General features: G+C 42.1%; 2 protein-coding genes across 2 annotated transcripts; both read right to left on the reverse strand.

The window, feature by feature from the left end:
* Positions 1-4,356: 4,356 nt before the first annotated feature.
* Positions 4,357-9,098, reverse strand: LOC109520326 (homeobox protein HMX3-like). The gene is made up of 2 exons (XM_019877455.1): positions 7,936-9,098; positions 4,357-5,861 (listed from the first exon to the last, which is right to left on the reverse strand). The coding sequence occupies exons 1-2, from the start codon at positions 8,105-8,107 to the stop codon at positions 5,455-5,457; spliced, it is 579 nt and encodes a 192-aa protein (XP_019733014.1). The 5' UTR covers positions 8,108-9,098; the 3' UTR covers positions 4,357-5,454.
* Positions 9,099-11,803: 2,705 nt separating this feature from the next.
* LOC109520324 (alpha-2 adrenergic receptor-like) lies at positions 11,804-13,411 on the reverse strand. The gene has a single exon (XM_019877453.1). It carries the CDS (start codon positions 13,345-13,347, stop codon positions 12,052-12,054), a length of 1,296 nt encoding a protein of 431 aa, XP_019733012.1. The 5' UTR covers positions 13,348-13,411; the 3' UTR covers positions 11,804-12,051.
* Positions 13,412-13,414: the final 3 nt, after the last annotated feature.

Consider the following 13,414-nt stretch of genomic DNA (forward strand, 5'->3'; position numbering starts at 1 on the left):
TCTAACTCTGAACCTGGGTGGGTTGCGTTAAAAAAATGAAAATATGCTTGAACTAGTTTTTGCCCCAAATATTACTTTAGATTTATTACTCAAAAGATGGTTGGCCAAGTTTACCTCACACTTGACCTTTAATACTGTGGTGTCACAAGGAAAAACCCTTCGTGTTGAACTAAATGTTATGAGAACAAAATTTTCCATAGAGAAAAGCTTTTCATACTTAACCGTATCATAATAAAATGTCATGGTATGTTTTAGTAAAAAAATAAAATAAATATATAAATACTGTAGCAGTGTTAGAGGACAAAAAAAAACTTGATCATATGAAAGAACATGGCAGCTAGCTGCTTGGAGCAACTGTGAGCCGGTAGCAGCTGGCCGAAATGTGGCAGCGAATGTCGGTCCGAATCAGCACACGCTTCTCAGGGTTCCTTCGGCCAAGTCCCGGGGCCTCTCGTTTTTCCTGCCCCCTTTTCTCAAAAGCAGCCTCACTTATGGGCGTGACAACTTTGAGCACAGTTAATCGCCCCGAAAAAAAAAACCCACACACATACACAAAAGAATATTAGCATAGCCTGGAGGAAGAAGGCTGTGTTACATTGAACCGAGCAGATGACACCACGCTCATACCAGTTTTTTCATACTTAGCTCCTTCGTCACTGTAAATTTTAGCATTTGCGTCGTATTTATCTGATCATTGTGGTATGTCGTCTGTCCGTTTTCACGAGGCTTACATAGGCTAATCGGCCATGAAAATGAGGCAAAATGGATTCCACTGCAGTTGTGATTCATTTGAGTAAATTCTACATGTTTGAAAACTCGATAAGAAAACCTTTATTTGTCTCACAATGGAGAAATTCTCAATTTACAGCAGCAAAATTATGAAAGGGAGAAAGTCGAAGACAAAAAGTATATAAATAAATATAAATGTAAAATATAAATATAAGCATATTAAAAATGGGTGAGTGGGGGTCAGTCCAGGTTTTCAGGACCGTCTATTCAATAGCCTGACAGCAGTCGGCAGGAACGGGAAAATTACGTTTATTTTTATAGCCTCAAACATACACAAGGCAGATCGAAAGTTCTTTATGGAGGCACATAAAAAAAAGATGTGAAATAAAAACATGAAAATAAAGGAAAGAAATATTTTATGAAATAACTAGTATTACCCAAAAAAAAACTTGAAACGTTACACTAAAAATGTTTTACCCTTTTGATAAAACCTTTTGAGTAAAATCGCTTTTTATAAGAATAGCTCAAAACGTTATCAGAAGTCTTGTAAGGTTTTACAGTTAAGAATTAGAGGGGCAACTATTCATAGATTTATCGAGTGTCAAACATCTGATTTTGCTCTGGAAAACAATGATCAGCGTTTTTGCCCCTCAAAGCACTAACTGAATCACTATCAGTTTGTGGACGATTTGCTGTCGATTTGAAATAAGGGGATAGAAACGAAACGAAAACATGTTTTTATCTGATTCAACGACAAAATAATCGTCAGATTAAACAAATATTAAATTAATCGTTAGCTGCAGTCCGATTTAAAAACGCAACGCAATTTTTACGAGACAATACGTCTACGGCGCAATGTGTAGCGGGCGGCGGTTTCTGCAATCGGCAGCGTGTGGGCTCTGACAAGAACAAGTCAGAAACAAACACCTTTGCGCTGGCTAATAAAGGCTATTAGGTAATGGCTTCCTCTTCTTGTCGTCATCCATCATAATTACACTGCCGTTTCTTCACCTTGCATCCATTTGTGGTGTTAAGATCAAACAGTCGCGCAAACGGAGCGGAGCTAATCTGTAGCATGTGTCGCGTTAGCGGTAGTTGCTTCTGCCTGCGGCTGAAATGCAAAAACAGGCTTTGTCAAACTTTTGCAGCTCAAGATATAAACTTGGTACAGTCTGATTAACATCGTGTTTCTGTTGCCATGACAAAAAATGTTGAGTTATAATATTAGCATTCGTGTCAAGCTATGACATAATTCTGGTGGTATTATATTAATTCTACCGCTCTCAAAAAAAATAAATAAATAAAAATATTTGTTCCAATCACTTTGAGTTGGGCAAAGTCAGACTTTGTGCCTCCTGGTCACATGTTTGTCAGTCGATAAGCGTCCATTAAGAGCGGCTAGGCTGTCAAAGCAACCTGTGTCCCGCCTCTCCTCTCGCCCCTGTGGAGCCCAACTGGCCTATGATGTCCGTATCAATATGAATTCCAGCCTCTTTTACAATTCCCACCGTCCATTAGTGTCATGTATCAGTTTCCTCCCATGTGCTATCGATTCCCGTATGTGGGCTCATCTTAAAAAACACCTCGCAAGCGCTTCTGCAGTCCCTTTCAAGAGCAAGCGGCAGTCAATTGTGTCATAGTAGAAGTAGCGTTAAGCGCGTTACGACAATATTTGATCACGTATTGGTTTCACTGCAATGGCACACAAGCATCAGATTTCAATATTTAGGCTGTCCAAGTACGTACAACTTACTGTTATTTTGATTTGCGAGTGGTAGTTAGTCTTTTTATGAGGATGATTTTATGTTTCGCTTTGTGTCAAACCAACCCCCGCAAAATTAATCAGAAATGCCATTTTTTTGCGCTATCTACCCTCATTCTATTTCCACCGTGTCCACCGTTTTCCACTTCATTTTTTTGGGAACCGTCAGAGCTCTAAATCACAGCTCATGTTCAATCCGTATCACACCAGCTTTTATAAGTCAGACTTAAAAGTCAAAAATGAAAATTGTCAAACACCTCAGGTGCTAGAAAAAAAAAAAAGAAAGAAAATTCGACGCTGAATTCAAGCATGAAAAATACATTTTGGTACACACAGAGCCAATTGTCCTTCAAATTTGCTGTTAACCAGTGTTATTAAAAAAAAGTGAGAACAGTCACAAGGCGCTGCTGTTGGCCACAGCTCACGCCGAGACACTCACAGACTAATTGGCCCACCTGACTCCAGGTCCTACTGTCGCTCCGTAGACCACACCCCATAACGGCTCACATCCGGCACACAGCTGCTGCAGTACATACGAAGTTCTTTCTATTTTGCTTTGTTTTTATACAAATGTGCTGTTTTTCCTTTGTTCAATTTTGATAAGTATTAACACATTTATTCTTTTCAACGGGGAGAATCGACTTGATATTGTAAATGTAAGCCTAAGTTAAAAAGATGAAGTTGGAATATTCTCAGATAAATGTTAACGTTGCAAGAGTCAAGTGCCCAGAATGAAAGCGTTATATTATGCAGGGAAATGTAATTTTATGACAGCTGTCACACATTTGGCCACTTGGGAGGCCCTTTGGGGATGAGCACGGTTAACCTTTGGCCTCAGTCATGTCGCCGCCACACGCCCCTTGCATCTGATACACCCGGGTTGTAATCCCTCAGCCCTCATTCAATTTACCGAGAGCGTCTGTCGCTGCAGACCGCCATGTCCACCACAGCCACCAATCAATAAATCCCCCTGAAAGCCGGTGAAGAAATCCGTCGTCCCCTCAGATCCCGATCTAGTTTCGTCTCCTAATGAATGGGCTCTTGTTTAGGATGTAAAGTGTCGTGTCACTCATTCCCTTTGAATGAGCTGCCCTCGAAGCGCATGCAAATGAGCTCCTTCTCTTGCCTCTTCAAAATAACATGACACCTTTGTACAGTACAGTTGTCAGTGCAAGCACACTGTGAAAAGAAAAAAGAAGTAGAAATTGACATGAAAAATGTTGCACAAGAATCGAGATAATCATACTTATAAAAACATGACAAATATTCCACGAAAAAAAAGTTGTAACTATGCTTTGAAATACAGTCAAGTCGTTCTGTTGTGAAATGACCCGAATGGAAAAGTCGATTCCAGGGTCATTGTCGTAATTTTAGAAAAAAAAATAAGACGTAAAATTACAAGAATTAAGTGGTAACCAATTGAAACGTAAATGACTCAACGAATGTTGTAATTTTAGGGAGAAAAAAATAAGCCGTAAAACAAGAAGGAAGTCATCATGTTTCGAAATGACTAGCATTGAGACGTAAATTACAGGAAAATTTGGAACATTGTAAAACATACATTACTCAGTAAATGTCATTTTACAAAAAAAAAAAAACAAGGCGTAAAATTACAAGAATGATCTCATAATGTTTTGAAATAACCTGAGCGAAAACGTACTTTACAAAGAAGATGTCGTAATATGACAAGAATAAATTTGGAACGTTTTGAAATCACGTTCATTGAAATGAAAATTGCTGGGTCAATGTTGTCATTTTAGAAGAAATTAAGATGGAAAAATTCTGTTCTGTTATGACCATCAAGATGGAAAGAATAAAATATGTGAAATTGCAACGTTTAGAGGGAAAAAAAGATTTAAAAAAAAAACCTGAAATTATGAACGTAACATTGGAACATGAGAAGGAAGTCACGCAGATACTTTCCAACATCTCAATGACATAAAGTCTTGTCAGCCATGAGCAATGAGGGCTGCGTTGTCACTTACTTGTAATGCTGAATTGAAACCATGTGACGCTCAAACAGAAACTAAAACGCGAACAGCACTGCTTGGCCGGAAGGGTGGGTGGGTTGAATATCAACCCTGAATGAGAACCACACAAGCTTTGTAGCCTGATAGAAGCATAGATGTGCATCTGGCGTCCTGAATTTGGGGTCCCTTTTTGATCATTTTTAATGGATTTGTCTTCAGCTCTGACAGATGAAGCTGGGTGGGGGGGATGACCGGGGGGCGGACCTGAGACACAAATTGTGTCAAAGTGTCCGACAGCACAAGCGTCAGGAAGTCTGGCGAGCAGCTCAAACCCCCTCCTACGTCAACCTCCGGTTGTCTTCAAGCGCAATCACCTTTCGCGATGCAACGCACTAACAAACAATATGATGCAATCACGTTCGTCTTTCACATTGGCCGATTTGTTCAGATATGTAAAATTAGACAAGTCCAAACATCCAGGGTGAAACCTTTTATTTCGAACTATAAAAGGCCATTTTAAAACAACATTGGAATGTAAAAATTGCAATCACAGCAGTGCCTTGAAATACGATTCGTTCCATGACCAGGCTTGTAACTTAAAAAAAAAAACTTGTACCTCAAATGATCTTTCCCTGATTGAAATTAATTCAAATGCCCATAGCCTCAGCCCCAAATAAACCCAGAATTTTGTTTCTTTGATTTATTTTTTTTTAAAGGAAACATAGCACTCTCCACTATTATTTTCCCTGTATGAGTCCAGCACTTTGAAACATCAAAAAAGGCAGGCACCTTGAAACTTTTTTTCTGCCGCTACACTACATGCCCACAAAATTTCAAAGTCAGTCTGCCTCTTGACTGTGTGGCGCTGCGATCTTAATTAAGACTTTGGTGTTCTACGGAACATCCTCCACCTGCATGCATTGACAAAAACTCAATTGTTTTGCAATTTTGCGTAGTCCAGGTGGAAATTGGCTCACTGGGGCGTGGTTTTACTCATCTATCCGCATCAAAAAGTCCAAAACATTTGGAGAAGTAGACGGTGTTGGGATAGAAGACCGGGAAGGCTGTTGGAAGCAGACATGTGCCAAGTAGATGGTCGTTCTCTTTGTAAACGCTGTGCACGGGCGCGCTGCCCGGCCCGTCGTTGTCCGCCAACAGCTGCCTCTTGAGCTTGTTGCGTCGGTTCTGGAACCAGATCTTCACCTGGGTCTCTGTGAGCTGCAACGCACTGGCCAGGCCCGCTCGCTCGGAGCTGCTTAGATAACGCTTCATGTCGAACGTTGCCTCCAGCTGGAAGATCTGCCTCTTGGAGAAGATGGTGCGGGTCTTCTTCTTGCCGCAGTTGGGGCCGGTGCTGGCGCTGGCTGCGGCGGGCCGTGGTGTTGACGTGTTACTGAGGGCTGCGGATCAATGGGTCAACGTCCACAATATTAGAAATCCTGTGACGTTGCTTCTTTCCTTTTTCCATTGGAAATCCAAAGTTTAAAAAAAAAAATGGAAGAGAAACTTTTTTTTGTTTTTTGTTTTTAATCAAGCACACACAAGGAAAAAAAAAACACGTCGTTCTTGTGTCTTTACGAATGCTCGTTATCAAATTAGCAAATCAAACTCAGTCCTGGTCCCCATTTTTTATTTTCCTATTTTTGATTAGAGCCTAAAATTGAATTCTGACAAAAGATTTTAAAAAAATTGTGTCAAACTAAGAAAAATATAAAATATATACATATTCAGTCAGGTTCATTTTTTGATTTTCAAATTGAAAATGGAAAGGAAAAATGGCACAATGGCATTCATGTGTTCTGTATTGCAAGAAAAACGCTCCATTAGGATTTGCCATCCTTTATGTTTTATTTAAAATACATATTTTATCTGCATCGAGTTCCAAATAGGCATCCACTGTCATTCGAATATAATTTTTTTTTCCGGCAAACCCAGTCAAACAAGTAAAATGTGGTTATTATAGTCCTTTTCTGCATAATGTACGTTTCACTTTTTCTCATCTCAGATGTGTTTCTTCATAATAAATATTTATAAGATTTCTTTAATTTTGTCATATGACTAACTCCCCCAGCCCCCTAAAAAAAAGATACCTTTTTAGATTTAGATTAGTTTTTTTCTACATTTAATATGTGGTCTGTGTATGATTTATGTCGTATTCTTTGTGTACAGTCCATATGCACCTACCATATTTAACGAATATCCATGGAATATTCATGTTGTTTTTTTTTACTGCAGAAACAAACGAAGCATTTTGATAGTTTTTCCTGCAACACATTTGAAAAACAGGGATTTCACGTTTCAGTTATTTTTTTCCAGTCATAATGCATTTTTTAAAATGCGCATCTTATAGTGGCCATCAAAATCATCTTTCCTCTTGTCTAGATGATAGTTTATGTCTTTGTATTCAACCGTCTTGTATTTTGTATATTTACTGTTTAGGTTGCTTTTTTTTTTTTTTAAAGTAGAATTTCAAATCAATACAAACTGAAACACTGTTGAAAGTCATGGAAGAAACCAAAAAGACTGGAGGCTCTTGACTGCCCCATATGCAGAAATGGGCTAAGGGAACCCGTTCTCAGTAAATTATTATTTTTAATTGAAGCGCCTCCTTAGGATGAATCAATCAACAAATAATGACAACATTCTTTAAAACTACTTTTTTAGTTTTAGTAGTAGCAGGAGTGTGAACGGAGGATGACCCTACTGAAATAGCTTTATTTCTTCTTACTAAATTATTAACGCTATTGTAGTAGCAATAATAATAATAATAATAATAATAATAATACTAACAAGAACAGCAGTTATGGTACCATGAGCTTTGTTTGTCATGTTATAAATAGTTGTATTATTCCTAGTGCTTGAATGAAGAACAACCCGATTAAAATGTCTTTGTTCATTTTACAAAATAGCCTTTATGGAGTCTTTCATTTTTATTATTATAATTGTTGTTGTTATTATTATTAATATTATCAGTGGTGTAGTAGAAGTAGTAATAGATGTCAAAATATGGGCCTGGGGAAAGAGGACAGAAATTGAAATAATGTTTTAGTATGACGAGATTTCCTTTATGAGGGCTGTGTTATTAGTATTATAGTAGTAGTATTATTAGTAGTTGGGCCTGGGAAAAGTAATAATTATTACAGGAAATGTAGTCCTATTAGTCAAATTGCTAGTATTATTTGTATTATTAGTTTTAGTCGTGTTAGTGCTTGAACGGAGAACGAACTTATTAAAATGGCTTTGTTCATTTTGCAAATTGGCCTTTATGGTAGGTAGCATTATTATTAATAATATTTGTTTGCAGTGCCCGTAGTCGTCAGACTGGAAAAATATGGCAATGTTTTGTTTTGTTTTTTAAATTAGTGTTATTGCTGTGCTGTGCTTCAAGGCTGTCTGAAATTACTCTCATTTCACTTCATGCTTCTGTCAATCCAAAGTGAGTGTCCAATAAGTTTTGTCATCAAGCTTGCTCACCTGTTTCTTGGGATCCACCCTCGCACCGTCTCGGAGTGTCCCACACCTGGTCAAACACATCCCTTTCATGCCTGTTCTGCCGGGAGTCTTCCTTCCCCACCCTCAAGTTGAGAATGTGGTCGATGGTGAAGTTAAGAGAAGCGCTCCGACCGGCACCGTTCCCCTTGCTCATATTCTTCACCGTGTCCCGACGTCACTCTGTTTCGGACGGGGGGCGCGCGTTGCCGTCAGCCGCATGGCTAGTGAGCGCGCTCGGAAGTGGCCTGCCGTTTCTCGCGCGACCCCCCCAAAAGGCTGCCGCGTTCTCATAGGTCAGCTTGTGGGCAGGGCTTCAGGACGGCTGCCATGTTTAAACATTTTACAGTACGGTGGATCCGAGGGGGTTGGGGGGGGGTGTACCACCATTTGAAAATCCACACCCACACACACATACGCTGATTTAAAAATAAAACATCTGTTTACTCGCCACGTTTAGAGATCCTGCAGAAGTGTTTTCGAACCTTTCTAGAGCCAAGGCACAGATTTTACGCTGGAAAACTGTCACCGATTGTTGACAGTAAATGTAAAATTCATGATAATCTTGTCAGAATGTCCTAACCTCATGTGAAATTTGGGCCTGTTTTTTCATTTTTTAAATTAATGTTCCCCCACAATTTAGAGTTGTCTGCCATGTGCCACAGCATGCATGGCAACACTGAGCTTTACAGAAAGTGTGAGCCACCATTGTTGCATTTTTTTTTTTTTGGGTGCCGTCAGCACACAGTCTCGCGATAGCTGGGGCAGCCACGTTATGCGTATGTACTGTACAGAAACGGAAATGTGAGGGCCGCATTATTTGATGGAGCCACTCCGTGACCCGGCTTCAAAATGGATCATTTTCAAGATCCCAAAACGCTGGCTTCGTGTGAAAGAAATGATCAAATGCTTTTGTGGATACACGGAAACACATTTACCTGTTGACAGCGCCTGGTGGGGGGCAACAAACAGTTTGAAGCAAGCACGCTTGGGGTCTTGCTCCATTTAGAATACTGTGCAAGCGAGTGTGAACAGGCACTAAAGAGAATATGTCGAAAGGTTTGTTTCAGTAACTGTATATTTACATTTTGAGATGTCTTCAAAGCATGTACGAGTGGCAAAAAAAAACGTATTGTATATTCTGAAACCAACTCTATTCATTCCATTGTACAGGCGTACCTAATGAAGTGACCATGGGCGTGCGCTTTTCATCAGGACCACTTGAGGTCAGTGTGCATGCATTTTACGCAGTTCCACACAGCCGTCCATCAAATAAAAGATAGACAGGCAAACGAGGTTTCTCCTCCTCCTCATTATGCATATGAATGTTCCTGCATTATAACAGCACGTTTTAAAAGGTGTTGCGCATTTTAACAGTCATTCGAGCAGAGCAAAATAAGAGCGAGAAACGAAATGAAGCTGTCTTATCCGTCATGTTCTGGTGGTTTAAGGTAATGAACATTACATTCCGACTAAAATCTAACTCGATGGTTGTGATGATGTAACATGGCAAACAAGTGGAAAGACGAAACAAATTGCAGTGGGCTTGCAACACAGAATAAATCATGTTTGAATTTCAAGGTTCCACTTTGATCTCATCTCAAGATTAAGGTTTAACATTGGACGCATCAGACCATAATTTACCATTCTTCACAATCTTTCAATTTTGGAAAGCCTGAAAATGTGTGCTTATAGTTTGACCTTTTATTCTGCGATTGCCTGATGCCTTGCACAATAAAATTCACAAACGATGAACTAGTATTTTGTGAAATGGTGACAATTTCTGATTCATCAGACGTCAGACCGCAAGGCCGCCAACACAAAGCCAGCATGATTGTGCGGGACTCAATACAGATGTCGCATTCAGGGACATTCTGCCTTTCTCACTGATGAATCAAGTCTGTACGAGGAAAGCCTGCAGCCTGAATAAACCAGAGCTCACGAGGCGGCAGTGTGTGTGTTCCATTTACAATGGGCATAATAAAAGCTTGAGAGAGGTATGTAAATGGAAAGAGGCGGCAGGAGACGTCTGCATTGTTCAGCGACTGATAGCTTATTCCCAAACGGTTTATTTATCCATTCATTCATTCATTCATTCATTTTCCGATCCGCTTGTCCTCACAAGGGTCGGGGGGGGTGCTGGAGCCTATCCCAGCTGTCTTCGGGCAATAGACGGGGGACACCCTGAACAGATTGCCAGCCAATCGCAGGGCACGCATAGACGAACAACCATCAGCGCTCACGCTCACACCTTAGGACAATTCAGAGTGTTCAATCAGCCTGCCAAGCAGGTTTTTTGGAATGTGGGAGGAAACCGGAGTACCCGGAGAAAACCCACGCAGGCACGGGGAGAACATGCAAACTCCACGGAGGCAGGCCTGAGCCGGCATCGAACCCACGACCCCTGCACTGTGAGGTGGGCAGGGACACCCTGAACCGGTTGCCAGCCAATCACAGGGCACACAGAGACAACCGTCCATGCTCACACTCACACCTAGGGACAATTTAGAGTGTTCAATCAGCCTGCCGTTTATGTTTTTGGAATGTGGGAGGAAACCGGAGTACCCGGAGAAAAGCCACGCGGGCCCGGGGAGAACATGCAAACTACACACAGGGAGGCCGGAGCTGGACTTGAACCCGGTACCTCTGCACTGTGAGTTCGATGCGCTAACCACTGGACCACCGGGCCACCCTGTTTGTTTGTTTGTTTGTTTTTTTATTTATTTTTAGACGTTGCAAAATATCATATCACCTTAAGTTTGACTCAATATAATTTTTTGTAAAATAGCAGGTTTTTGTTTTGTTTTTTTAAACAACTTTATTCTTGTGGAAATACATTACTTGTGAATATATCTTGATGCTCTCTTGGGGGCTCGGGTCAGTAGGTATGACTGAATAAGGTGTTGACATCAAGTCAAACTCAGTGGTGATGTAATGACATCATCATTAGTAACGGTAATTTGTGGGGCATGTTGATTTCATTAGCATTTTCAGTAGCACACATGGATGCTACAGGACTGCCCGTGCAAACGGATGGCCTTCCGCTCATCTTCCCCAGCAAGAGCCAATAACTGGCAGGAGATCGAAGCCGCTTGGGTGTGGAGCCAAGCTTTAACGGAAAATGGACCCGCTTCCGAGATGGCACGAGGAATTCGGTCTGCTTTGGAGTGAGGTAAACTTTGGATTGAAACGTGTGGACACCCAGCTCTTGTCGGAGCTCCCACACTTTGATATCCCCTGGTTCAAAGTGAATCTTAACAGCACAGAATGAAATTACAATAAATTGTATGCTGCAAGAAAATGTAATCTAATTAAATGTATGCCAAGTGGGAAATACGGAATGCCCAAAATTGATGGATTGATTAATCACATCTGGAGGAACTGAAGCAACATGGGACGCACTACCTAGCTGTGACCAGCAGAAGCGCTGTTGATTCAATAAATTTGATGTGTAAAAAACAAACCAAAAAAAAGGACAACACAGCATCGGCTATATGGGAAGGAGGGTTGCATTCACGTGGACCTCTGCTATGGCAGCTTCATTGCAGTCAGGGCAACACTGTCATAGAAAAAGGTGTTCAGAACATTCTGAGAGATTATTTTTCTCAGTCCTATTCCATGTTGTCAATCAATGAACTTCCCAAGTGGGACGCCAAGGATGGTAGTCCCTGCAGTCTTATAAGTACCTGAAAGAAACCACAAGGGAACCAGAACTTGGAAAAACATGAGCAATCTTCGGTGATGTTTTTCATGTTCTCCAAAAGGGCCGTCCAAAGTTGTGTTTAAGCAGGTTTAGATTGATGTTTTGCTGAGCAGAATTTGACTACCGGTAAGCGTTCTGCGATCACATAAGAGTCCTTGAATCCGCCGCACAGTCACTTCCTAAAAATCTGGAACCGTGACTTGAAAATGCAGCCTTCTGAGTTTTCAGGCCGCCAGCCTAAGAGGAGTTTTTTTTTTTTCCACGAGTATGTTGTAATCTGGAAGGCCCGCCTGAAGTTGCAATTGACGATGGTGTAGATGGGCGGGTTGAGGAACTTAATGAGTGGTCTGGGAATATTGCGACTTGAACAGGAAATTTGATTTTGGTCAGTTGCCATCCTAAAAGGACTTTTTCCATGACTTGCATAGGATCTTTTGGAAGGCCCGCCTGAAATCGCGGTTAAAGATGGTGTATATAGCCGGGTTGAGTGAGCTGTTGCAGTAGCCGATCCAGAAAAAGAACTTAAAGAGGGGATCTGGAATCTTGCAGGAGTCCCTGCACACGCCGTACAGACTGTAGCTGAAGAAGAACGGGAACCAGCACACGACGAACACCCCCATGACCACGGCAAGAACAAAAGTGAACCTCTTCTCCCGAGCTTGGGACAGCTTTTTCAGGGCGATGGAGCTCCTCCGTTTCCTCCTGGAGGCAAAAAGATCTGCGGGTTTGTTGCCAACTCTGGAGTTGCACGCGGCCTGTTTGGTCAAGGAGCCCCTCTTCGGGCACCCCCGAGGAGAGTCTGGCTGCTTCTTGCCGCCTTTCCCCTCTGATGAGGAGCTTTCATCCAGGTCGGCTTCCTCCGTGTATTGTCCCTGGGTGGCCGTCCGATGACTCGGGGTGGGCGGACACTGGCAGTGCCCGTTCTCTGTTTGGATGGCACCGCCGTCTGCCTGTCTCTTCTCCGACATGCTCCTGGTTCTGGTTTTGGCCACCTGGTAAATCCTGACGTAGACCAGGATCATGATGAGACAAGGGGCAAAGAAGGAAGCAATGCTGGAGAAAATGATGTACCAACTGTCATCATTGAGCTCACACTGGGGGTGAGCGCTTCTGTCCTTGTTTCTCTCCACGGATAACAACGGTGGGGAGGAAATAAAGGCAGACATGAGCCACACAATCAAGATGATGCCCTTCACCCGCTTGGGAGTCCGCTTTAAATTATATTCAACTGCTTGCGTGACGGACCAATAGCGATCCAGGCTGATTGCACACAGATGCACAATGGAGGACGTGCAGAAAAGAACATCCAACGCCAAATAGATGCCGCACCAAACTTTGCCAAAATACCAGTAGCCCATGAGTTCATTGGCGAGACTGAATGGCATCACCAGAGTGGCCACCAGGATGTCGGCCGTTGCCAGCGAGACTAGAAAGAGGTTCTGGGGGGCTTTCAGTGCCCGGCTTGTCAGCACGGCGATCACCACCAGCACATTGCCGACCACGGTGAACAAGATGAGGAAACTTACGAGGGCGGCGATGCTGGCGATGGCCGCTGATGAGTAGCCATAGGATGAGTTTAGGTGGATGACCGTGTCCAGTCCGGTACCGTTGAGCCAATCCATCCTGGCGTCATAATAACAACAATAAGAGTTATAAATCCCGGTACAATCCGTGCGCACTGAAATGCAACCCATGCAGTGTGTTGTGTGCGCGGCGCGGGCGCTCCCTCCTCCGCTTTTTCTCGCATCCCAGTGATGCTTC

This window comes from Hippocampus comes, unplaced genomic scaffold, assembly GCF_001891065.2.
Source record: "Hippocampus comes isolate QL1 unplaced genomic scaffold, H_comes_QL1_v1.1 scaffold143, whole genome shotgun sequence".
Lineage (NCBI taxonomy): Eukaryota > Metazoa > Chordata > Actinopteri > Syngnathiformes > Syngnathidae > Hippocampus > Hippocampus comes.